This window comes from Oncorhynchus masou, chromosome 27 (genome assembly GCF_036934945.1).
Source record: "Oncorhynchus masou masou isolate Uvic2021 chromosome 27, UVic_Omas_1.1, whole genome shotgun sequence".
In the NCBI taxonomy this organism is placed as follows: Eukaryota; Metazoa; Chordata; class Actinopteri; order Salmoniformes; family Salmonidae; genus Oncorhynchus; species Oncorhynchus masou.
Genome location: NC_088238.1, coordinates 26,592,856 through 26,618,612, shown reverse-complemented (window position 1 = coordinate 26,618,612; position 25,757 = coordinate 26,592,856). Strand labels below are relative to the sequence as shown.

Genomic DNA, 25,757 nt, shown 5'->3' with positions numbered 1-25,757 from the left:
TGATGTAGGATCAGATAGGGCAAAGTAGTGGAATAGTGGTGAGTGTAGGGATAGTTGGTATGGTCATTTTTCTTGCCATTTCCCTATCCTTTCCCATTTTGTGTTATAAAGTGTAATTAATTCACACTTCAGAACAGTAGGCAGAAACACAGTGCTAGAAAAGAGAAATAGATTAGTAGGAGGCTGTAACGGGCCTCACACTCCAGTATAGTAGGTGGCAGTGTATGCACCTTGCAGCTGGTTGCGGTCCGCTAATACAATTTTAAAGAAGAAGAAATTGACCATTTTTTATGACGTTTATTGTATCAATTTGGAAGTCCGTGTAGCTATATGTGCTGATAAAAAGGCACCTATTCACGCATTACAACGATTTATTTGGCTACTAGTTATATTTTATAAGGGTGAGTATTTGAGTCTTATTTGGAAAGGGGGAAGTATTGTTAGTGTGCCTCTGCGACAAAAGACCTATACAATTGTTGTTAATCGTTAGTAACGCGTTAGCTAGTGCTGGCTACGTCCTTACAATTGCAATGTATTTCGTTTTTTAAACCTACTGGACTGTCTTTGGTAATGGTCTGCTCAGTGTATTGTGTGATGTGCGGTCGTGTAGTTGCAATCCAAACGACAACTCTAACTATCTATGTCTATTTTTGACACTGCTTTTATTTACAGGTCTATTTATCCTGCCACTGCCAGGACTATTTTTAAGGGAAACACTCTTTTCACGCCACTTCGATACAAAGTTATTTTCCTAGCCGGTTAGGAGAGCCTTTTCGCTAACATTAACCTCAGTGTCTGAACCTGCTACGTTAATTCTCCTGACATACGAAGTAAAGTATTATTATTTACTGCGTACGTTCCCCTAACCTGCAACGAAAAAAAGTTACTTCGGTATCGAAGTGGGGTGACCATAGTGTTTCCCGTGTCTTTAAACTCCGAGAACCATGTCGCTTTACGACGACATGGGCGTCGGGAGTGCGACCAGTGACACCAAGACCGAGGGCTGGTCCAAGAATTTTAAGCTACTGCAGTCACAGCTGAAAGTAAAAAAAGCAGCTCTGACTCAGGCTAAGGTGGGTTCCAATGGCACCGCAGGTTGATGAAAGCTTGCTTCAGGAATGACTCAAAGCTATGCTTACCAAAAGCATCCCTAGCCATATCTATGAACCTTGTCTCCACATCCAGAGGTAGGGATGATGTGTTGTGTGTGTTCCCCACAGAGTCAGCGGCTGAAGCAGGGTACTGTCCTGGCTCCAGTCATCGACTTAAAGAGAGGAGGTTCCGCTGATGACAGACAGATAATAGACACACCCCCACACATTGCAGCAGGACTCAAGGTGAGGGCTGTGTGTGTTTCTGCGACACAAGTATTTGTCAGGGTGTCCCATGTGAAATGTGTGTGACTTATGTGATGTGTGTGTGTGTCAGGATACAGCACCCAGCGGGTTCTCCTCGGGGGACGCGCTAATCCCCCTGGCTGATGAGTATGACCCCATGTTCCCCAACGACTACGAGAAGGTGGTGAAGAGACACCGCGAGGAGAGGCAGAGGCAGAGAGAGCAGGAACGACTGAAGGAGATAGAGGAAAGAGAGAAGTACGACCTCTTACCGAACAGCACCAAAGCTACACTTCTAGAACATTCAACAGGATTCTGTTGTTATTGTTGACAGTTAGAATGTTATGTCCCTCAGGAAACTAAGGATGATGTATTGTTTATAGAAGTTTTCACACTGTAGGAATATGGACCTGACGATGACCACATCATTTCAGTCCATGTTCTTCCTTCGTTCTGACCTCATGTGTGCTTCCTGTCCAGAAAGAGGAAGGACCGACACGAGGGCAGCAGCGCTCCGAGCGGATTCTCCCGCTTCCCCGCGGCAGAGGGAGAATCAGATGAGGAGGAGGAGGACTATGAGAAGGAGAAGAGAAAAAGGAGTGAGTAGACTACCTCTGGTTTCACTGGTCTCCAAATCAAATTTATTTATATAGCCCTTCTTACATCAGCTGATATATCAAAGTGCTGTACAGAAACCCAGCCTAAAACCCAAACAGCAGACAATGCATGTGTAGAAGCACGGTGGCTAGGAAAAACTCCCTAGAAAGGCCAAAACGTTGGAAGAAACCTAGAGCGGAACCAGGCAATGAGGGGTGGCCAGTCCTTTTCTGACTGTGCCGGGTGGAGATTATAACAGAACATGGCCAAGATGTTCTAATGTTCATAAATGACCAGCATGGTCAAATAATAATAATCACAGTAGTTGTCGAGGGTGCAACAAGTCAGCACCTCAGGAGTAAATGTCAGTTGACTTTTCATAGTCGATCATTGAGAGTATCTCTACCGCACCTGCTGTCTCTAGAGAGTTGAAAACAGCAGGTCTGGGACAGGTAGCACATCCGGTGAACAGGTCAGGTTTCCATAGCAGCAGCAGAACAGTTGAAACTGGAGCAGCAGCACTTCCAGGTGGACTGGGGACAGCAAGGAGTCATCATGCCAGGTAGTCCTGAGGCATGATCCTAGGGCTCAGGTCCTCCGAGAGAAAGAAAGAGACAATTAGAGAGAGCATACTTAAATTCACACAGGACACCGGATAAGACAGGAGAAATAGTCCAGATATAACAGCCTAACCCTAGCCCCCTGACACATAAACTACTGCAGCATAAATACTGGAGGCTGAGACAGGAGCGGTCAGCAGACACTGTGGCCCCATCCAAAGATACCCCTGGACAGGGCTCAAACAGGCAGGATATTACCCCACCCGCTTTGCCAAAGCATAGCCCCCACACCACTAGAGGGATATCTTCAACCACCAACTTACCATCCTGAGACAAGGCCGAGTGTAGCCCACAAAGATCTCCGCCACGGCAAAACCCAAAGGGGGGCGACAACCCAGACAGGAAGACCACGTCAACGACTCAACCCACTCAAGTGACGCACCCCTCCTAGGGACGGCATGGAAGAGCACCAGTATGCCAGTGACTCAGCCCCTGTAATAGGGTTAGTGGCAGAGAATCCCAGTTGAGAGAGGGGAACCGGCCAGGCAGAGAGAGCAAGTGCGGTTTGTTGCTCCAGAGCCTTTCCGTTCACCTTCACACTCATGGACCAGATAACACTCAATCATATGACCCACTGAAGAGATGAGTCTTCAGTAAAGACTTAATGGTTGAGACCGAGTCTGCGTCTCTCACATGGGTAGGCAGAACATTCCATAAAAATTGAGCTCTATAGGAGAAAGCCCTGCCTCCAGCTGTTTGCTTAGAAATTCTAGGGACAATTAGTGGGCCTGCGTCTTGAGACCATAGCGTACGTGTAGGTATGTACGGCACGACCAAATCAGAAAGATAGGTAGGAACAAGCCCATGTAATGCTTTGTAGGTTAGCAGTAAAACCTTGAAATCAGCCCTTGCCTTAACAGGAAGCCAGTGTAGGGAGGCTAGCACTGGAGTAATATGATCAAATAGTTTGGTTCTAGTCAGGATTCTATCAACTGTATTTAGCACTAACTGAAGTTTATTTAGTGCTTTATCCGGGTAGCCAGAAAGTAGAGCATTGCAGTAGTCTAACCTAGAAGTAAGAAAAGCATGGATTCATTTTTCTGCATCATTTCTGGACAGAAAGTTTCTGATTTTTGCAATGTTACGTAGATGGGAAAAAGCTGTCCTTGAAACAGCCTTGATATGTTTGTCAAAAGAGAGATCCGGGTCCAGAGTAACGCCAAGGTCCTTCAGTTTTTTTTGAGACGACTGTACAACCATCAAGATTAATTATCAGATTCAACAGAAGATTTGTTTCTTGGGACCTAGAACAAGCATCTTTGTTTTGTCCGGGTTTAAAAGTAGAAAGTTTGCAGCCATCCACTTCCTTATGTCTGAAACACAGGATTCTAGCAAGGGCAATTTGGAGGCTTCACTATGTTTCATTGAAATGTACAGCTGTGTGTCATCTGCATAGCAGTGAAAGTTAACCTTGTGTTTTCGAATGACTTCCCCAAGAGGTAAAATATATAGTGAAATCAAAAGTGGTCTTAAAACAGAACCTTGAGGAACACTGAAATGTACAGTTGATTTGTCAGAGGACAAACCATTCGCAGAGACAAATTGATATCTTTCTGACAGATAAGATCTGAACCAGACCAGAACTCGTCCGTGTAGACTGATTTGGGTTTCCAATCTCTCCAAAAGAATGTTGTGGTATCAAAAGCAGCACTAAGGTCTAGGAGCACGAAGACCGATGCAGAGCCTCGGTCTGATGCCATTAAAAGGTCATTTACCACCTTCACAAGTGCAGTCTCAGTGCTATGATGGGGTCTAAAACCAGACTGAAGCATTTCATAGCTGCGCAACAGCTTTTTCAAAATTTTTAGAGAGGAATGGCGCAGGAAGCAGCTCTTTCAGTAGTTTAGTTGGAATAGGGTCCAATAGGCTCTCCACACTGAGCCTTCACAGCAGAGTTATCATCACTATTATGTGCCATTATTTAGGCAGATGGACTTGTTCTTAACGTAAGGAGTTAGGATAATGTTGTGATTACGTCCGGATATGTGGTGACGAGACTGTCCCTTGATTCTTACCCATGTCTCTCTTTTAGGTATGGGTGGAGCAGCCATCGCCCCACCCTCATCGCTCGTGGATAGTAGAGACAGTGAGTCATGGCTCACAGAGGGATTGGTGTCTGTCTGTTTGGGAGGTGGGGGAGTTTGTCCAGTAGCTAGCAGTGTTATTCAACATTAGGATGACATTCAACATGCTTGATTAGGATGAGGTGAGTGTGTTAACTGTCTCTCTCTCCCCTCCAGGCTCGTCATACTCCTATGAGGATGAGATGCGACCCTCCCGTGGTTCTAAAGCAGCCATCCCTCCCCCCATGTACGAGGACTCCGACCGCCCCCGCTCGCCACCTGGCGGTCCCACCAACTCGTTCCTGGCCAACATGGGGTGAGTCTGATACCCCCCCTACTGGGATAGAATGTCCTATTTTTTAAGTTTTATTTATTTTTTATTTTACTAGGCAAGTCAGTTAAGAACAAATTCTTATTTTCAATGACGGCCTAGGAACAGTGGGTTAACTGCCTGTTCAGGGGCAGAACGACAGATTTGTACCTTGTCAGCTCAGGGATTTGAACTTGCAACCTTTCGGTTACTAGTCCAACGCTCTAACCACTAGGCTACCCTGCCGCCCCATACAACAACTATTAGTTGTATGTCGTCTCACATACCCAACTCAAAACACAATGGCATCAACCTGTGCAGCCACTCAGTGTTCTGTTCGTTGGTGTTATCTGATGTTGTGTCCCTGTCTCCCCAGAGGGACCGTGGCCCATAAGATCATGCAGAAGTATGGCTTCCGGGAGGGCCAGGGGCTGGGCAAACACGAGCAGGGTCTCAGCACGGCCCTGTCTGTAGAGAAGACCAGCAAGAGGGGTGGCAAGATCATCATAGGAGACGCCACTGAGAAGAGTAACTCCATACTTCATATCTCACTTTCTGCCGTCTCACTGCCCTGTCTCGCTTTCTCACTCATTTCCCTGTCTCTTTGTCACTCATTCCTGTCTCTCTCAGCTCTCCTGTCTTTCTCTCAGATATCTTTCTTATAATATATATATATACGCCATCTACCCCCCCTTCTTTTCTCTTTAACACCAATACTCATGATCTTTCTGCTAGATAAGATAGATATGAGCTTATTGTCATTGGCTCCTCTCGTTACATTAGCCTGTCCAGATGTTTTTATTTGTATCATGTACTACATAGGCCCAGAATGAATGGTCTTGGTTTCTAGTTCCAAGTCTGTCTATTGTAACGTTATTTGGAGCTGTGTGTTTGTTCATCCTCAGTCAAGATTATGTTTTTAATTGTTATTTTTCATTCATTGATGATTTTAATCTTCAACATTTGTGAACTTAGTTGTGTGTGTTCTTTTTTCCCCCGTTTTGTTTGTGTTCGCGTGTGTATGTGTTCCTCTCTAAAGCACCAGGATCCAGTAGCCAGACAGCAGCAACTGAGCCTTTAGGCTGGGGCTCGGCTTCAATAGGTTTGGCACTGTTACATCACTTCCTCCCTACCTTGACGCATCACATCCGGTGTCGCCCCGTGTGTCTTGTCCTGTCCAATGTCTGTGCTGTCTCCATCTATTCTTATCTCAAACAGTAACGTTGACAGGCAAATTCTAGATTTTTTTTGTTATACAGTTTGCTCATCTCAATGTGTGTCAAGTTTCGTTATGGAACTAGTAGCCACATTTATTTTGGGCCTACATTATGATGATTGATAAACTCAATTAGCACATGTTTTCTAGGTTAAGGTTAGTGCCATCATCTGATCATCTGATTGATAAACTAGCTAGTTAAAACATCAGTTGTGGTTCACATTCTGGTCCAATCTACAGTCTGAGTCTCTTCCTGTTTACCAATATATTTAGTTATTTGACCTATTGTTGACATGTTCTGCTCTCATTCTCCCATCAGTGGACCCCTCCAAGAAGTCAGAGGCCAACCCCCTCACAGAGATCCTCAAATGCCCTACCAAAGTTGTGCTGCTACGGGTGGGTGCTATGTGTGTCTTTGTCTGTGCATGAGTATTTATTGTAAATTTATTGTGTGTTTGTTTATGTACATATGTCCAATAAAGTGTGTGTGTTTTAGAACATGGTGGGCAGAGGAGAGGTGGATGAAGATTTGGAAGGGGAGACCAAAGAAGAGTGTGAGAAATATGGCAAGGTCATCAAGTGTGTCATCTTTGAGGTGAGAGGAATAAGTCTGTCTGTGTATGTATGGTTAACCTCGCTGGGATATTCGGGACCGTAGCGCCCCACCCCGCTAACAGCCAGTGAAAGTGCAGGGCGCCAAATTCAAAATAACAAAAATCTCATTATTAAAATTTCTCAAGCATACAAGTATTTTACACCATTTTAAAGATAAAATTCTCGTTAATCCAGCCACAGTGTCTGATTTCAAAAAGGCTTTACAGTGAAAGCACCACAAACGATTATGTTAGGTCACCACCAAGTCACAGAAAAACACAGCCATTTTTCCAGCCGAAGAGAGGAGTCACAAAAAGCAGAAATAAAGATACAATTAATAACTAACCTTTGATGATCTTCATCAGATGACACTCATAGGACTTCATGTTACACAATACATGTATGTTTTGTTCAATAAAGTGCATATTTATATCCAAAAATCTAATTTTACATTGGAGTGTTATGTTCAGTAGATCCAAAACATGTTTGCAGAGAGCCACATCAATTCACAGAAATACTCATAATAAACATTGATAAAAGATACAACTATTATGCATGGAACTTTAGATAAACTTCTCCTTAATGCAACCGCTGTGTCAGATTTTAAAAAAACTTTACGGAAAAAGCAAACCATGCAATAATCTGAGTATGGCGCTCAGAGACCAAAACAGCCAAAGAGATATCCGCCATGTTGTGTAGTCAACATTAGTCAGAAATAACATTATAAATATTCACTTACCTTTGATGATCTTCATCAGAATGCACTCCCAGCAATCCCAGTTCCACAATAACGAGGTAACTCTCACATGACCGCACGTCAATAGCTCACGTCAATAGCTCGTGCCTCTGCCAGACCTCTGACTCATTCCCCTCTCATTCGGCCCCTCTTCACAGTAGAAGCATCAAAGAAGGTTCTAAAGACTGTTGACATCATCTAGTGGAAGCCTTAGGAAGTGCAACATGACCAATATCCAACTATCTTCAATAGGGAATGAGTTGAAAAAACGACCAACCTCAAAATCCAACCAGGAAGTGGGAAATCTTTCTCAGGTTTTCACCTGCCATATGAGTTCTGTTATACTCACAGGCATCATTCAAACAGTTTTAGAAACGTCAGTGTTTTCTATCCAAATATACTAAATATATGCATATGCTAGCTTTTATGGCTGAGTAGCAGGCAGTTTACTCTGGAAACCTTATTCATCCAAGCTACTCAATACTGCCCCCCCAGTCACCAAGAAGTTAAGTGCTTAGTCATATTGTGTTGACTAATTAAGCAATAAGGCCCGAGAGGGTGTGGTATATGGCGAATGTACCACAGCTAAGGGCTGTTCTTATGCACAACGCAACGTGGAGAGCCTAGACACAGCCCTTAGCCGTGGTATATTGGCCATATATCACAAACCACTGAGGTGCCTTATTGCTATTATAAACTAGTTACCAACTTAGTTAGAGCAGCAAAAATAAAGATTTTATCGTACCCGTGGTATACGGCTGTCTGATATACCACGGCTGTCAGCCAAACAGCATTTGGGGCTCGAACCACCCAGTTTATAATATTAAACTGTGTTCTCCTCAGATTGCCCAGGTGACAGATGATGAAGCAGTGAGGATATTTCTGGAGTTTGAAAGAGTCGAGTCTGCCATCAAAGGTCAGTAGAACACATTAGGTTGTACTATGTGTTTGTGCATGTCCTTGAGGTTTCTGTAAGATGTGTGTGTGCTTGTTTGTCTAACGAAGGTTGCGTATGTAGCCACGGTTATGGGAGCTATATGGATCACTCCAATATATTGGTATCACTCCGCGGCGGAGGGATACATCCGAGGTGAGGATTTACACATTTACTCCCAAAGAACTGGTCCGTTCTCACTGACCGTGTCCGCTTCTCATAGGCAGCCAGTGCCCGCACAGGGCACAGCATGCCGGAGGGATGCCCAGACTCCCTTGCCACTGCCGGGGGGTCGTAAGCAGAACCTTCAGGAGGAATGAAGGGTTGGCATGGAGAGATATACTCCTCCCACCGGGGTCCATCCGGTAGCACTCAGAACTTACCGAAAGAGCATGGAGCTCACCCACCCTCTTCATGGAAGTAATCACTACCAAGAAAGCCACCTTCATAGAGAGGTGTTTCAGAGAGGCAGACTCCAATGGTTCGAAAGGTGGCTTTGCCAAAGCTGCCACATCCAGATCCCAGCTCACCGTTGAGCAGGTCCTAGCTGGACACAGGTGACAAGCCCCCTTCATAAACCTGGAGAACAAGGGATATCGCCCCACCGGCCTGTCCATCCACCCCACATGGCAGGCAGATGTAGTGGCAAAATACCCTCTGAGTAGAGGCTGCCAAGCCCTCATCCAAGCGAGACTGCAGGTATTGGAGGATATACTGCACCCTGCATGACTCGGGCACACCCTCAATACCAGTGCACCAAGAACAGAACAACCACCAGCGCAACTGGTATGCCTCGGTTGTAGCCGGTGCCCTTGTGCTCTGCATGGTGTTCATTACGCCCTCCTGTAGTCCTAACATGGACCATTGGTGTTGTTCAGCAGCCAAGCCCAGAGACTGAGGCAGTGCGGTCTCAGACGACACAGAGTTCCCCCGGCAGGTCGGGTCTCAGGGGCAGTTGCCAAGATGTCCCAGACAACAGGGACAGGAGAAGGCTGAACCAGGGTCGTCTGGGCCAGTATGAGGCCACCAGCAGCAGACGATGCTCCCCCATCCTGGTCCTGTCCAGCACAGCCTGGATCAGGGGAAAAGGGGGGAATGCATAAAGCTCCAGCCCTGGCCAATCGTGAGCCAGAGCATCCAAGCCCTGAGGCCCTGGTGGATCTGACAGGGGGCAATGTGCATTGCCCAGGGAGGCGAACAGGTCCACCTGCGCCCTCTCAAACTTGTCCCACAGGTGCTGCACGACCTGGGGATGTAGGCTCCAGTCCCAAGGTGGCAGGCCCTCCCTCGAGAGCATATCCACTGCCACATTCAGGAAGCCAGGTATGTGTGCTGCTCATAGACGCTAGACATCCCTGAGCCCAGAGAAGGAGCTCACGTGCCATAAGATGGAGGCGGTGGGACCTCAGGCCACCCTGATGGTTGCTGTAAGCCACCACTGTGGTGTTGTACGTTCTCACCAGGACATGTCATCCCTTCAGATGCGGAAGGAAAGACCGCAGAGCCAGCAGTACAGCTCAGAACTCTAGTGTATTGATGTGCCTGCCGCTCTAAGGGAGTAGCCAACAGTCGTTGACTGACCTGCCCTTGGTCACCCCCCGTCCCCAGGCATCTGTGCTGACCAGGTCTCGGCGGAACATCCTCAGCATCTCACCCCCCCCCCCCGGTGGGAGTTGAACCACCATTGAAGAGGCCGGAGATGGAGCAGGCCCAGGGGAATTAGCAAGGAGGCCGCCGTCAGCAAGCCCAACGGGCATTGGCAGGGTAAGACGGATCGCGTCCGCCCTTGCTGAAAGTGGTCAAGGCAAGATCAGATCGCTGAACCCTTCTGGTGGCAGGCGTACTCTCATAAGGACTGAGTCCAGTTTGGCCACCATCTGGGTGGGCATCAGACTACTCTTCTTCTCGTTTATACAGTAATGCCCAGCCTGCCGATGTTGGTCAGGAGCATGTCTCTGTCTGACAGGACCTGGATCCTGGTCGTGGTACAAATCAGCCAATCGTCCAGGTAATTGAGGTTCAACAATCCTCGGGACGTGAGAGGTGCCAGGACAGTGTCCATGCACTTTGTGAAAGTCCGGGGTGCCTAAGAGAGGCCTAAGGGAAGAACCATAAATTCGTAAGCCGTCCCTTTGAAAGCAAATCTGAGGTACTGCAAATGAGCTGGGTGAACAGGAACATGGAAGTTCGCATCCCTCAGGTCCAGCGTCACAAACCACTGGTCCCTGGACACGGCCTGTAACACGCGGGCTGGGGACAGCATGTGTAACCTCAGTGCCTTCAAGTACACATTCAAGTACGACAACCACGGGCGAAGCTACAGATCAACTGCGCGTAGAGAGTGGAGCACTCAAGAGGGGCTGGCCATGTGGACAGCCAGTGAGTATGCTTCCGTGCAAGGTATTACACTTACTAGTGACTTACCAAGCAAACTAGAGAAAGTTTGTACCTCAAACCATACGGGCGTCCGCCGAGAAAATGAAAGAGAACGTGTGTTGCGGCCATGGGGTCTATATATAGGGGCAGACCCCAGCCGTGACACGTCCTCACTTTGGATGTATCCCTCTGCCGCGGAGTGATACCAATATATTGGAGTGATCCAATATAGTGAAACATAATGATGTGTGTGTGTGTGTGTGTGTGTGTGTGTGTGTGTGTATATATATACACACACACACACAACAGGTGTGTGTGTGTATATATATGTGTGTATGTATATATATATACACACACAACAGGTGTGTGTGTGTATATATATGTGTGTATGTATATATATATACACACACACACACACACAACAGGTATGTGTGTATACAGTGGGGCAAAAAAGTATTTAGTCAGCCACCAATTGTGCAAGTTCTCCCACTTAAAAAGATGAGGCCTATAATTTTCATCATAGGTACACTTCAACTATGACAGACAAAATGAGAAAAAAAATCTCCAGAAAATCACAAGTCTTCACAAGGTTTTCACACACTGTTGCTGGTATTTTGGCCCATTCCTCCATGCAGATCTCCTCTAGAGCAGTGACGTTTTGGGGCTGTTGCTGGGCAACACGGACTTTCAACTCCCTCCAAAGATTTTCTATGGGGTTGAGATCTGGAGACTGGCTAGGCCACTCCAGGACCTTGAAATTCTTCTTACGAAGCCACTCCTTCGTTGCCCGGGCAGTGTGTTTGGGATCATTGTCATGCTGAAAGACCCAGCCACGTTTCATCTTCAATGCCCTTGCTGATGGAAGGAGCTTTTCACTCAAAATCTTACGATACATGGCCCCACTTATTCTTTCCTGGTCCCTTTGCAGAAAAACAGCCCCAAAGCATGATGTTTCCGCCCCCATGCTTCTTTGTAGGTATGGTATTCTTTGGATGCAACTCAGCATTCTTTGTCCTCCAAACACGACGAGTTGAGTTTTTACCAAAACGTTATATTTTGGTTTCATCTGACCATATGACATTCTCCCAATCTTCTTCTGGATCATCCAAATGCTCTCTAGCAAACTTCAGACGGGCCTGGACATGTACTGGCTTAAGCAGGGGGACACGTCTGGCACTGCAGGATTTGAGTCCCTGGCGGCATAGTGTGTTGCTGATGGTAGGCTTTGTTACTTTGGTCCCAGCTCTCTGCAGGTCATTCACTAGGTTCCCCCCATGTGGTTCTGGGATTTTTGCTCACCGTTCTTGTGATCATTTTGACCCCACGGGGTGAGATCTTCGTGGTGCCCCAGATCGAGGGAGATTATCAGTGGTCTTGTATGTCTTCCATTTCCTAATAATTGCTCCCACAGTTGATGTCTTCAAACCAAGCTGCTTCCCTATTGCAGATTCAGTCTTCCCAGCCTGGTGCAGGTCTACAATTTTGTTTCTGGTGTCCTTTGACAGCTCTTTGGTCTTGGCCATAGTGGAGTTTGGAGTGTGACTGTTTGAGGTTGTGGACAGGTGTCTTTAATACTGATAACAAGTTCAAACAGGTGCCATTAATACAGGTAACGAGTGGAGGACAGAGGAGCCTCTTAAAGAAGAAGTTACAGGTCTGTGAGAGCCAGACATCTTGCTTGTTTGTCTATCATAGATGAAGTGTACCAATGATGAAAATTACAGGCCTCTCTCATCTTTTTAAGTGGGAGAACTTGCACATTTGGTGGCTGACTAAATACTTTTTTGCCCCAATGTATATTGTGTGGTGTGTGTGTGTGTGTGTGTGTGTGTGTGTGTAATTGTGTGTGTCTAACTGTTGGGTGTGTGTGTATATAATTGTGTGTGTGACTGGTTGGTGTGTGTATCACTGTTACGTCTGTAATAAGGCTAATGCAGGGGCCAGTTTAAATGGGTTGTCCCAGATCAGAAAGCAGGTGAGACTGTCCCCCCAGGTGTTACATCACAGCTGTCCCGGTAACCCCCTGTCCATCCACGCACGCCGTTACATCACATCCTCTAAGGGAACAGAAACACGGCCTACATAATATATACACCCTAGACAGGGCCGGACACACACACACCCTGTTCATTTCTGTAGAGGATAGATAATGATACTAATACCTGACTGGACACACACATTGTTACTATTGTTTTCCAGGTGTTTTGACTTTATTTATACAGTAAGGAATTCAAAGGGGGAGACAGGCAAGTGGTAGAGAAGTCATGGGAAAGGTGGGCACTGGGCTTGAACCCCGGTGTCCGGTGAAGAGATGTGACTTATGCCGGGTGGTGTTACCAATACACCACGTCTCTGCACATGTATCCATATTTTGTCCACACATGTGCCTGTTTTACTGGGACTGTCCTGGCATTGGTGTTAGGATGAATAGATACTTGTCATCACTGCTCAAACACACACGCCCCCATGAGGTTATGTGCCTAATGTTGATAAGGAACTCTCACACAGCGTCCATCTCACTACTGTAGACGGGTGTGTGTTTGAACTCTGCCTCCAGGACTGTTTGTTGTTTATCTGTGACGTTCTTAGGAAGGAGAAACTCCTGGGAACTTGGGTTATGTCCCGGCTGTGTTTTCCAGTGTTTGAATACCAGCAAATACCAAAGCCTCTGATAGCCACAACGTTTTAGTTTTTCATGCTTTGATAAACATGAATTACTGTCCATGATGAAAACACTGTAGACTATCAAAGAGGAGCACCATCCCATAGACCATGTTAGGATGACCGTATGTTTGTTCACTGTCCAAACTAACAAAATGACCCAATTCCTCACTAGTCTTCACTCAAGAAGACATCGGCAGTGATATTACAGACCTGTCTGGCCTAAGCTGACAGAAAAGTCAAGTCAGTAGTGTTAATAAATAATGTTTGCACAGTAATAATGTTTGTTTCATGTCTTCTAGCTGTGGTGGATCTGAACGGGAGGTTCTTTGGTGGTCGGGTGGTAAAAGCCTGCTTCTATAACCAGGATAAGTTCCGAGTGTTGGACCTGGGAGAGCAGATGTGAGATACACACACGGTCCAGCCCACCTGAACCATTACGACCCGCCTTATCCATACCCACAGGGACAGAAGAAATGCTCTGACACATACACCTACGCGCGCATTGGTAATCACCAGTAGCTCTTTCTGTCTCGGATTATCCCAAACATTTATACTCTCAACAGCAGCACAGTGTGTCTGTATTTAGTAGAGTTTCACTTGTAGTTTCTGTTTTTCCAGCAGAAAATTTCTGTATGTGAGGTAATGAACTTGGTCTCTGTGTCCTGATATGAACCTGTACAATTGAAACCTGGAAATAAATGTTCCTTTTGTTTTAAAATCTTTTGTTTTAATCTCTCACTCTTCTAGGGCAGATCGTAGTCGAGGAAGCCCAGTTTTTTTTTTCTCTGACATAAGAGGCTCTCAAAGGACCAGACCCTCAGCTTTCCATCTTTACATAGCCCGGCACGGTGAGGGGGTACTGGGGCAGTTATGAAAGAAACACAGCCCTCCCCCTCTAGCCTCATTCAGATCTTATGTAAAACAGACAGGGGGCATAGGAGAGTTAGAGCACTGTCATAATGACAAACCTCTGTGGAGGATTAAATCAGAACAAATTAATTCCGATATGGTAGTACACAGAAATGAGCTAATTCATAGAAAGGGAATTAAATTGACGTGGACTCTCTCTACTCTCAGATTTTATGACTAACCTCAAATTAAGGTCAGATACATAGAAACTAGTGGAGGATCCTGAGGGAGAACGGCTCATAATGGCTGGAACCGTGTGAATGGAATGGCATCAAGCACACGGAAACCATGTATTTGATATCATTCCGCTCCAGCCATTACCACAAACCCATTCTCTCCAATTAAGGTGCCACCAACCTCCTGTGATAGAAATGCAAACATGTTTGGGTAAAGCAAAGTTGAGATTAAGTGTGTGTGTGTGAGGGAGTGTTTATTAGGGTAAGGCTTTCAGGTCACACATGCAGAGGGTGGAAGGAGAGCATGGTTGGCTCATGCAGGGGGAGTGAGATAGTGTCTGGGTGGAGGAGTGACAGTGCTCTTTGCCTAACCTAAGTACCACTGGTGGAGTTGAGCCGGGTCTAGGAGGTCAGAGAGCATGTGTATTAGGGAAGGGGGGGACACAGTGTGTTTGTTGGGGAGAAGAGCCTCTCCCCTGGCACCCAGACTGGGTCACAGTCTTGTCAAGGGGAGGTATTCCCTAGAATCCCTAGTGTGGGTGATTGGGGTCTGTGTCAGTCTCTGACCTGGCCTGGTTCTGGAGAGAAACAGGGATGAAGAAGTAGGCTAGGCTATGAAGAGTTGTGTGTGTGTGTGTGTGTGTGTGTGTGGAGAGAGATTGACGTGCCCACATACAAACACATGCACTCTTGTATCTCCCCCACTCTGAAATATACACCTTGCATTTGGAACCAGAAGAATTTAGAAATAATCAGATCCAAATGGTGCAATACCATTCTCTCTATTCACTGGACAAATCCTTTCACTGTTATCTTAAGTTTATTGATAACACAAACTCAAATGGTCCTACATGACTGCAGGCTGTAGCCATGCTCAGGGCAAGTCTATGTGCCACTATGGCAGTCACATAGCCTATAATCACTGTTACCCAGAAGTAAAATTCTTGCCGAAGTTTGTCACTTCCTGTTTTATGCAGACTCTGTCCAAAAAAATTAAAGAGCCTATTGAGAGTGGAGCCTGTTATTTTGAAGCCCAGCACTTCTCTACTTTGTATTTTCCTTCACCATATCCTATGTTGCTGGACTGAAAAACATTTAACTTGATAATTTAGGATGATATAGTTGTTGCCAAATTGTTAGAATGATTTGCATAAAATAAATACTAATCTGCACCAGAAAGTGTCCGTATAGGACATTGGCATGACACTACATAATATTTGGAGACCGCAAAGTGCAAATGCAGTAAAAACCTCTCTTTGGGTTATATTTGTTCCTCTGTCTGAAGGTTTACTGGGATGCAATTCTGCACGTGCACCGCCGGGATACTTCCATTTGCCATAATAGTGGATTACCGTCATCAGCCACAAGGGAGCGCAGCATCACCCTCCCCGAGAGCGCGGTGGATGTCATCGATGTCAAGTTGTTTCCTGCTGGGACAGGTTAAATAAAGGAACTGGGACACAGCGGGGTAGATTAATACACCGGCAAAGGCTGAACAGCATTAGAATAGAACACAGCAGCTCTTAACGAGTGCTTAGCGCGCCAATATATTTGATTACAGACTACTTGTCTGGTAGAGAGAACGACAGCCGATCCAAAACATTTTGAATTGTATCCTACTGTTTTTATTTAATCCGTGCTGATCTGAAAGCACGTACAGGTGGTATTTTGGGGGGACCGATATTAGTGGGAAACCTAGGTTTCTTTCGTGTTTTATTTCACTACCCTCTAGGAATGCTTACTCAGAACAGGATACAAAAGATCTGGATTCCTTCAAAGGATGACAAACCGGCAGTCTCCCGGGGAAGTAAGTAGTAGCCTAACCCGCGGCTGGTATCAGCACCCATCTGATTCATTCAGGTTTCATTTAGAAAACGTCCATAGGAGAAATGTATTACATGCAATTATCTTTGATAATTATGCTATTGATTTATTCACAATAATCGGATAAATAATAATCTCATTGAGCCTATAATAATATATACAATGTAGCAGCTTGTTGGAATATTAGGCTACATTAGCGGTCCAGGTTGGGAAGACCCCAGACAGGTCACCAGAAATCAGGGAACGTTGTTGAAAAATGTAGTGTATTGAACTTTAAGTTCGAGGGTGAACAGAATGTGTGAAATAAAAAAAAGTAATGTGATTGCATGTTTTGATGCTTTACTCGCATGGCTTTATTTTCAATTGGCGTGGCATACACTAGGTAGCCTACTTTTTGAAACCATTCAACAGAATAATTTAAAAACCGCTTAAGTTTTCAAAATAACCTACCGACTTGAAAAAAAGAACACTATGTGTGTTGTAATTACAATAATTATGCTAAAAGCATATGCCCTATTCGCCTAGCCTATCCAAACTGGCCATTGGCACGCAGCCAGGTCAGGATTCACAAGTAGCTGTAGAGGGTAATGGTTGATAGTGCTCACTATAGCAACCAAGCCCCTATCCGGTCCCTAGTTTCCACGAGTTCCCACAGCCACAAAGTAAAAAAAAAATTAAGGTCTTAATTTAAGGTTAGGGCTAGGCATAAGGTTAGCAGTGTGGTTAGTTATGTTCAAAGTTACATTTTAATAAGAGAAATTGAAGAAATAGTCGGCCTGTATGACTTTGTGGCTGTGGTCCCGGGGGCTCTCCGCTCTGCTCGTGACAGCCAGGAACGGTTGTGTGGGTGGGAGAGACGGGGGGGATTTTACATGCAGACGCATCGGGATTGGACGAACTATCGTGCGCGTCCGCATGGGGCGAGCTGGATCATGGCTGAGAAATTGCAGAAATAGGCGGGGTTTATGACTTTATGGCTGTGGTAACAAGTGACGACAGTTTGTGAAGAGCCGACTGATCAATAGCAATGGCCTGAATAGCCACTGCTTAATTAAATGACGTAAGTTGGTTTGTCCTGTTGTGTGTCATACAGAGGTGAATGAGTTTATGCCGCGTTCATAATAACAGTGAACTCGCACCTCAGAAGTCTCCTACTTCGGAAAAGAACTGGGTCAGACTTGGAAAATCGTTTTGAAGGTCATCCAACTCGGAATGCAAATCGGAAACTGGAACATGCCTGGGTCGCTCCTCTTTTCATTTCGCTGCAGCTAGCGACTGAAACGAGCTGCAACAAACACTCAAACTGGACAGTTTTATCTCAATCTCTTCATTCAAAGACTCAATCATGGACACTCTCTACCTTCTTGCTGTTGTCTGTGCCCAATAATGTTTGTACCATGTTGTGTGTTGCTGCCATGCTATGTTGTCTTTGGTCTCATTATGTAGTGTTGTCTCTTGTCTTGATGTGTGTTTTGTCTTCTGTTTATATTTAATTTATTTTTATATTTAACCCCAGCCCCGTCCCTGCAGGAGCCTTTTGCCATTTGTTAGGCCATTATTGTAAATAAGAATTTGTTCTTAACTGACTTGCCTTGTTAAATAGTTTTTTTTATTTTTTATTTTAATACAAATTATTTATAGAACTCCAACTTTCTGACCTGAAGATCACTGACATTATGACCTAGTTTTTCCCCCAAGTTCCCAGTCGTCTTGAAAGCACCAATAGCTGGTGATGTCTGTATCACATGGAGATTCAGGCAACTAATACCCACAAACATTTTCATCCCTTAAAGACCGACTTGCGTTGACTAATGCAGTGGTTCTGACATTGGAACCATCTCTCTAGTAGGAGGTTTATCAGCCAACTGTTCAGTCAGGTTGGGGGGGCAGCTTCAACAGTGTCAGCAGGTAGACGCACCATCTTGACCACTGGGGAAGGGTCTAGCTGGGGGAAGCACAGCAGACAAGACTGGTGAGAGGGAATTACTATTAGTGTCTATCCATGACCATGACCATCACTGTGCTGCAAGGACCAGCCACACAGACAGAGCCTCAGTCTCCCAAAGTCTATAAGAGGATGTACAGCTCTCTTGACACTGAATGAGAGAGGGAGTGAGATAGATGGAGAATGATAGAGGGAGGGAAAGGAGGGTGTGATGACCTAATAGCTTTATAGCTGTTTTTCCATCGAGGAGGTACTGTGTCCTGGAAAGTGGATTAGAGCTGGTAGGAGCGTGTGAATGAGAGGCATTCGTCACTGAATGAAGATGCAGTATTATTGTGTGTAAATTAAGAGTACACGATTAATCAGATTGATTGTGTGTATGGCCATTGAACAATATTTTAATCTCTCTGTCTCTAGCGACGGGGGCCCCACACCTGGCCAACCCACCCACAGTGATTGTGATGGTGGGTCTGCCAGCCAGGGGGAAGACCTACATGTCCAAGAAACTCACCCGATACCTCAATTGGATCGGCATGCCCACCAAAGGTACACAGCAAACACACACAGTACACACACTCAGCACATGACGAGACACATCAACAGGTGTAGCTAACAGATTAGTAACTTTTGTTATTGGACATAGTAATGTGCCTCACACTGCCCTAAAATTACCTTTATTTTAGAAATTTTTATTTGATCTTATTGTTGTATTTGTTCACTAAGAGGAACGTTGGGGCTAAAAGGGCGGAGGTTGGATTATTGTTCTTGAATCGGCATTCCTGCCATCTCGTCTAGTTCCTTTCCTCTGTTTTAGTTTTCATATTTACCACAAACTGGGCTTGGGCTCACTTTCTCCCTCCAGAACATTCCATTTACCATTGTTAGTTTGTTCTTTGCCTCCAGTCTTCAATGTGGGAGAGTATCGCAGAGAAGCAGTCAAGAACTACAGCTCGTATGACTTCTTCAAGGCTGACAATGAGAGTGCCGTGAAGATCAGACAGTGAGTCCACCCCTGCTCCCCATCCTACTCTGTGTTTTACCATGACAAATTCTGAGCATCATGTGACGTCATTGATCGTCAGTGTACTTGAAACAAGGCTAACAGAGATTATTTATTTTCTTGCTTAGACAATGTGCCTTAGCAGCTCTGAGGGACGTTGAGTCTTACCTGACAGAGGAGGGAGGCCAGGTTGCAGTCTTTGATGCCACCAACACTACTCGTGAGAGACGAGACATGATCCTGGACTTTGGCAGTGAGAACGGCTTCAAGGTCAGTGGTGTTTCTATGGTTACGAGCGGCTCGATGCATTCTCAAACAGATACGCGATCGAATGACTCATCATGTCTTTCAATGTGAAGATGATAAAAGGACTCTAAATGACTTTAAATGTGTGTGTGCAGATCTTCTTCATTGAGTCGGTGTGTGATGATCCCAGCGTCATCGCCACAAATATCATGGTGAGTCAGAAATCTGAACAGAACATCTGAAGAAACATGTTATTGGTTGGCTTCCTCTAATGTTGCAGCCTGACGTTAGCTACTGACGTTGTATTATCTATAATGTAATTTTAATGAGCGTCTTACGCTGTCACCTGACCTTTTACTTCCTCCCATGACAGGAAGTGAAGGTGTCCTGCCCAGACTACCAGGACTGCAACAAGACAGACGCCATGGAGGACTTCCATAAGAGGATAGAGTGTTACAGGGTTCACTACGAACCCCTGGACCCAGACCAGTACGACAGGTAGCCCCTAAACCTCATATAGCTTATTCACTGTTTATACCTGTTGTCCCTAGCTACTGTTTACTGTGTGATCCGAGAGAGTGGCTTAAACCTGATTTCGAATCAGTTTGGCCTTTTAAATAATAATAAATAAGATTATATGGAACTCTGAGATGTTTCGTGAATTCAGGCCCTAGACTTAACTTGTTCTAACCCCCTACGTAGGAGCCTGTCCTTCATCAAGGTGATAGATGTAGGCAGAAGGTTCCTGGTCAACCGGATCCAGGACCACGTCCAGAGTAAGATCGTCTACTACCTGATGAACATCCACGTTCAGCCCAGAGTCATCTACCTGTGTCGCCATGGAGAGAGCATGCACAACCTGCAGGGACGCCTGGGGGGAGACTCAGGGCTGTCGCCAAGGGGGAGAAAGGTACGAGAGTAGAAACACACTCGTATACACACACACGCACACTAAGTTGACACATGAATACACACACACACTTTCTGATCTCTTACTCTTTCCCCTTTCTCTATGTGTAGTTTTCTGGGGCGTTGTCGATGTTCGTTAACGAGCAGAACTTGACGGATCTGAAGGTGTGGACCAATCAGATGTGTTGCAGCATCCAGACTGCTGAGAGCCTGGGAGTGCCCTACGAACAGTGGAAGGCCCTTAACGAGATAGACGCTGTGAGTCACACACACTAGATTAGACTACTCACTGGACTGTGTGTGTGGTGCTTCATTTAAACAGCTCTAATGTGAAGTGTGTGCTGTGTGCACAGGGGGTGTGTGAGGAGATGACGTACGATGAGGTGAAGGAGAAGTACCCTGAGGAGTTTGCTCTGAGAGACCAGGACAAGTATTACTACCGCTACCCCACAGGAGAGGTTAGCACAGTACAATATACTACTAGAATCAACCTACTACTGCCAACTACTGTACAGTTAGTTACACATGTGTGTTTGTTAGTTACACACAGTTAGTTACACATTGTGTTTAAAATGCTGCGAATCGATGTGTCTGTGAAAATATCGAGTTAACCCTTCTCTCTTCTTTCTCTCTGTCTGATCCCTCCCTCCAGTCCTATCAGGACCTGGTCCAGCGGGTGGAGCCAGTGATCATGGAGCTGGAGAGACAGGAAAACGTTCTGGTTATCTGTCACCAGGCTGTGATGCGCTGTCTCCTGGCTTACTTCCTAGATAAGAGTGCAGAAGAGATGCCCTACCTGAAGTGTCCCCTCCACACGGTGCTGAAGCTCACCCCCATTGCCTACGGTGAGAACTTGTGTACACTTCTCACATTACCGAGCCAAGCCAATGTGACCAGAAAATATCAGAGACAGAATAGTACAGTTCAGATTGGCTCTATAGTGTGAATTGGGCATTAGGGTCAATTGTATGTTCTCTAGCTTGTCTAGGGCAGGAGAAATAAGGTGAGGTCTAAATATCTGTTCTGACTGTGGTGTGTGTGTGTTTTTACTCTGTGCAGGCTGCAAGGTAGAGTCCATCTCGCTCAACGTGGAAGCAGTGAACACCCACAGAGAGAGACCAGAGGAGATGAAGAAGAATTCTGGGACTCTGATCAGGAGGAACAGTGTGACCCCCCTGACCAGCCCCGAGCCCAACATCAAGAAACCCCGCATCGACGGCCTGGACGAACCCCTCCAGGAGCTGCCCATGTCCCTCTGCACTCCTTCCCACCTCGCCTTGGCCGGACAGGTGAGTCTCTCTCTCTTTTTCTCTCTCTCTCTCTCTCTCACCTTTGACTCGTCAAATCTACTGAAGGACATATCTTATCCCTTTCTCTCCTGCTCTAAGCAATTTTCCATTCTACACTGTTGTCTCTTTGCTCTCTTATCATTCACTCTTCTTTTCTTTCTTTTCATCCTTTCTTCCTTCTCTTCTTCACCGTGCAGCACTGGCTGGGCAAAGTCTGCCTGTAAGTACCTTTCTCTCTCCTACAGGAATACATGTGCCAAGTGCCTCCCTCCTTCCTGCTCACTATGACCTCACGTCCTGTGTACCATTTCAGACTCGCATTTTTTTCTAACTGATTTCAGAGCATTGCACGAGCTTTGTTGTCTGCATGTTACTACGGCAACCCCTACACACTGTTCTGTCACTCACGTCTTTAGAACGTCTATATTTTAAATGTATTTTCTGTTCTGTTTAAAGACCTCCGCCCATCTGCACCATCCTTCACTGTCTGAAACTCGTCTCACTTTTAGTGTTTCAAAGGTAAAGTGAGAAAGCAGCTAGATTTAGCTCCCAGCTTATTCTGTAGTAGTAGTGTTGTTGTGTTTCAGACTCTGCAGGTACATATTGAAAGGTGATAATTATTCAGGGTGTGAAAAAAAACATTAAGAACACCTTCCTAATATTGAGTTGCACCCACTTTTGCCCTCAGAACAGCATCAATTAGTCGGGGCATGGACTCTACAAGGTGACGAAAGCGTTCCCCAGGGATGCTGGCCCATATTGAGACCAATGCTTCCCACAGTTGTGTCAAGATGACTGGATGTCCTTTGGGTGGAGGACAATTCTTGATACACACGGGAAACTGTTGAGTGTGAAAACCCCAGCAGCGTTCAATCTTGTGTCTTGCCCATTCACCCTCTGAATGGCACACATACATGTCTCAATTGTCTCAAGGCTTAAAAACCCTTCTTTATCCTGTCTCCTCCCCTTCATCTACACTGACTGAAGTGGATTTAACAGGTGACATCAATAAGGGATCATAGCTTACACCTGGATTCACCTGGTCAGTCTATGTCACTGAAGGAGCAGGTGTTAGCGGTTTGTCCACTCAGTGTACAGTAACACCCATAGACAAGTAAAGACACACACTCTTACACACCTATTGTAGCTCTATAGTTAGTTATTGAGGTGTACTTAGACATGGGATAGGGAGATTGGATAATCGTTTTTGAGCCCACACATGGTTTACATTTACCATGGAATATGAATGAGTAGCTCATCGAGGCTTCAGGTGACATGGATGAGCAGAACCAAAGTTTCTGTCATGTTACGTCATCTCATGCTAAGCCTGGTGTCACTTAGCCTATAGGACAGGGTCTTTCCCTCACTTTATGTTTTATGTGTCTTGTCTCACAGACAAATCTTAGTTTGTTTGTTTGTTATATTGTGATGGTTTCCCCAAGTCTTCTTAACCATTTTAGGCCTTTTGTTTCCAACAGAACATGAAGAGAATGTCCAACGATCGCCATGAGATCCTGCAGCTCTGCCAATGAGATCGCACTGCCTCGTTACCTGATCCAAGACCCCAGGAAGTGAAAGCCGGCAAAGAAAGTTCAACAATGTCACCAAAATGGACATTTTTGTGTGTGTGTGTGTGTGTCCATCTTCCTCTTTCTGGAGATCACAGGGCACTTCTGTTTTCTTTTCTCACACAGGCGTGTTAGTGCGTGTCTGGCCTGTGTTATCTGCCAGTGCTTGTAGTTCAAACACTTTGCCTCTGGGAAAGAGAGAGATAACACTGTACATTAGAGGTCTTCACAGGTCCACCCAAAATACCCGAGCGGGCCCGGGTCCAAAATTCTAAGTTTTCCATCCGGTCTGAGCCGGGTCTTGGGTCAATGTAACTATAGCCGACAGACCCGACTGGACCCGGCCATGGCTCTGCATAGCCTATAGCATATTTATTTACCAGTAAAACATAATGTATGCTACTATACAATACCGTACAACATGTCTCAACCACTCTGCTTTCTCTGGTTCCTCCGAAGTGAATCTGTAGTGACAGCTCACCCTGGAATTATGGTTTAATTAGTGTAATAGCTCTGTGATTCTAAGGAACTATTATATCTGGTTTGAGTGACTACTTGGCACTCGGCAACGCATCCGTCAGAGAGCTGGAACCAGGCCAAATATTTGAAATCGTCCTTTCTTGACAACCTCCCGAGATCTGAGTAATGAGTCATGTATCCATGGTTATATCACTTTTTTTTTAAACAGATGGAATCGTTTAGCTTACGATGTAAACATTTTTCTATAGGAATGCCTCTGAAATAATGACTACCCAAATTGTGTTTGTCACTTTTGTTGATGTTGAGCACTTGTTCACTTTTTTTGTTATGATTTTATTTCTAAAGATTTGAGTATCATACTGTTACTGAACAACCGGTGTACTCATGCTATGACATGAATGATTATTTTGCACAGCAAAGTAGATATTCCTATTGAGTGGTGTGAATGACTGTGTCCATAGACACAATTGTCTCTTTCTGTCTTTCTCTCCGAAAGGAGATTTGGACCTAGAGTGCCTAGTGCTTGTCCTGCAAGCCCAATGCTGCTTCTGCAACCATATAGCTGGCTATAGAAATTCAGACATATGCTACCTTCCGAGTACATGCAGTGTAACGTGTTTCACTTTTCTTTGTAAGCCAGCTACTAACGTGTGAGCATTTATATCTTTGTTATGAAAATACGTTCTGTAAATAGACATGTACATATATCAGACTTGAAGGAATGCTCAGTGTTTGGAATGTTCAAGTCTAGAACTGAGTGGAAAGGTATTTTGTAGATGCTCTTTTTTTACCTCTCTCTGATTGGCTGATTCATACTTAATTGTAAGTCGTGTACTACTCTGCCCTACAAAGGTAAAACGCAGTAACTACGCCAACAGTGAAACTGAGAAAAATGGCTTTGAAGTTGTTTTGCTAGCCAGCCAAATATGTTCTGCATATCACATTGGCAGTACTACTTTTGTTCATTTGTTTGCTTCTGATACTTGAATTTTGTTTTTTTGTAAGACATTTTTTCTCAAGCTATTTATTTCTATGTAGATTTAGATAATCGTTTGGAGCGGATGGCACCTGTTCTTGCCTGAGTACTGTGTATGACTTGTGTATGGCAAGCAAAGCGTCTGAGAGAGCAACATGTGTAAATTCTGCATTTGCTGGGCCAATAAATCTCCAGGAAAGTAAGCCATCTTGTGGATGTCATATCTTCATTATTTATGTTTTTTGGGGCACACTATCTGAAAGGCAAACACCCTAACAGTGTTTCCCTTTGGAGAAGTATGCTAGAACCTTTAAAGCAACTAAATTGTCACCAAAAATCTTAATTATAAAAGGTACTATAGGACAATATAGAAGTGTTTGAGTGCCGAGGCCTGTCAAAACGCTACTTGATAGGCAAACACCCTATCAATGCGTTTCACTTTGGAGAGGGAGCCCAGAAACTTCAAAACAACTGGAAGCTGGAGTTTGTTGTACCATGCCACATTCAAACACATCTGTTTAAATAGTGTCACGCCAGATCAACACTAGCTGTCAACAACTATACTGACCTATAGGTAACTGCCAAAATAAAGGAAACACCAGCATAAAGTGTCTTAATAGGGCGTTGGGCCACCATGAGCCAGAACAGCTTTAATGCGCCTTGGCAAAGATACTACAAAGATACTCCTATTCTAACCATGGTAGCCAAAATAACAGGCAACTGGGCATTTTTATACATCACCCTAAGCATGATGGGATGTTAATTGCTTAATTAATTCGAACCACAGCTGCTTTCAATATATTTTGTATTCCTCGTTTACTCAAAGTGTTGGCAGTTACCTGCTGCAGCTTGATGTGTCTGGTGCTGAGAACGAATTAAACCATTCTCTGTTAAAAATGCTCTCCCAGACAGTCCATGGAGTAAAACATGTTGGAGTAGCTGTTTTACAGGTCAGTAGAACACACACTCAAGAACAGGGATGAGTGTT

The 25,757-nt window shown here is 45.1% G+C and overlaps 2 protein-coding genes across 4 annotated transcripts; both read left to right on the top strand.

Moving 5' to 3' along the window:
* The first annotated feature begins 281 nt into the window (after positions 1 to 281).
* On the top strand, positions 282 to 14,165 carry LOC135515907 (splicing factor 45-like). The gene is made up of 13 exons (XM_064939766.1): positions 282 to 401; positions 673 to 1,073; positions 1,221 to 1,337; positions 1,429 to 1,595; positions 1,818 to 1,936; positions 4,587 to 4,640; positions 4,795 to 4,933; positions 5,304 to 5,455; positions 5,967 to 6,029; positions 6,463 to 6,539; positions 6,640 to 6,738; positions 8,317 to 8,389; positions 13,747 to 14,165. Exons 2-13 carry the CDS (start codon positions 945 to 947, stop codon positions 13,848 to 13,850), a joined length of 1,293 nt encoding a protein of 430 aa, XP_064795838.1. The 5' UTR covers positions 282 to 401; positions 673 to 944; the 3' UTR covers positions 13,851 to 14,165.
* A 1,822-nt stretch (positions 14,166 to 15,987) lies between these two features.
* Positions 15,988 to 24,972, top strand: LOC135515906 (6-phosphofructo-2-kinase/fructose-2,6-bisphosphatase 3-like). Of its 3 annotated transcripts, XM_064939764.1 has the most exons (14): positions 15,988 to 16,339; positions 18,719 to 18,847; positions 19,205 to 19,301; positions 19,430 to 19,571; positions 19,703 to 19,759; positions 19,921 to 20,045; positions 20,250 to 20,457; positions 20,568 to 20,714; positions 20,810 to 20,914; positions 21,109 to 21,301; positions 21,516 to 21,745; positions 21,943 to 21,965; positions 22,202 to 22,264; positions 23,224 to 24,972. In XM_064939764.1, the coding sequence occupies exons 1-14, from the start codon at positions 16,267 to 16,269 to the stop codon at positions 23,228 to 23,230; spliced, it is 1,599 nt and encodes a 532-aa protein (XP_064795836.1). In that variant the 5' UTR covers positions 15,988 to 16,266; the 3' UTR covers positions 23,231 to 24,972. The 3 variants fall into 3 exon arrangements, with proteins under 3 accessions (XP_064795836.1, XP_064795835.1, XP_064795837.1); XM_064939763.1 differs by lacking the exon at positions 21,943 to 21,965; XM_064939765.1 differs by lacking the exons at positions 21,943 to 21,965; positions 22,202 to 22,264 and having other exon boundaries at positions 15,989 to 16,339.
* The last annotated feature ends 785 nt before the right edge of the window (positions 24,973 to 25,757 follow it).

Excerpts from the sequence above, each read along its gene's own strand:
- LOC135515907 (XM_064939766.1), top strand. The coding sequence starts at position 945 with ATGTCGCTTTACGACGACATGGGCGTCGGGAGTGCGACCAGTGACACC. Across the intron at positions 6,030-6,462 it reads CTGGGGCTCGGCTTCAATAG|TGGACCCCTCCAAGAAGTCA; the intron begins GTTTGGCACTGT and ends TTCTCCCATCAG. Across the intron at positions 8,390-13,746 it reads AGTCGAGTCTGCCATCAAAG|CTGTGGTGGATCTGAACGGG; the intron begins GTCAGTAGAACA and ends CATGTCTTCTAG.
- LOC135515906 (XM_064939763.1), top strand. The coding sequence starts at position 16,267 with ATGCTTACTCAGAACAGGATACAAAAGATCTGGATTCCTTCAAAGGAT. Across the intron at positions 19,302-19,429 it reads AGTGCCGTGAAGATCAGACA|ACAATGTGCCTTAGCAGCTC; the intron begins GTGAGTCCACCC and ends TTTCTTGCTTAG. Across the intron at positions 21,302-21,515 it reads GCTCACCCCCATTGCCTACG|GCTGCAAGGTAGAGTCCATC; the intron begins GTGAGAACTTGT and ends TACTCTGTGCAG.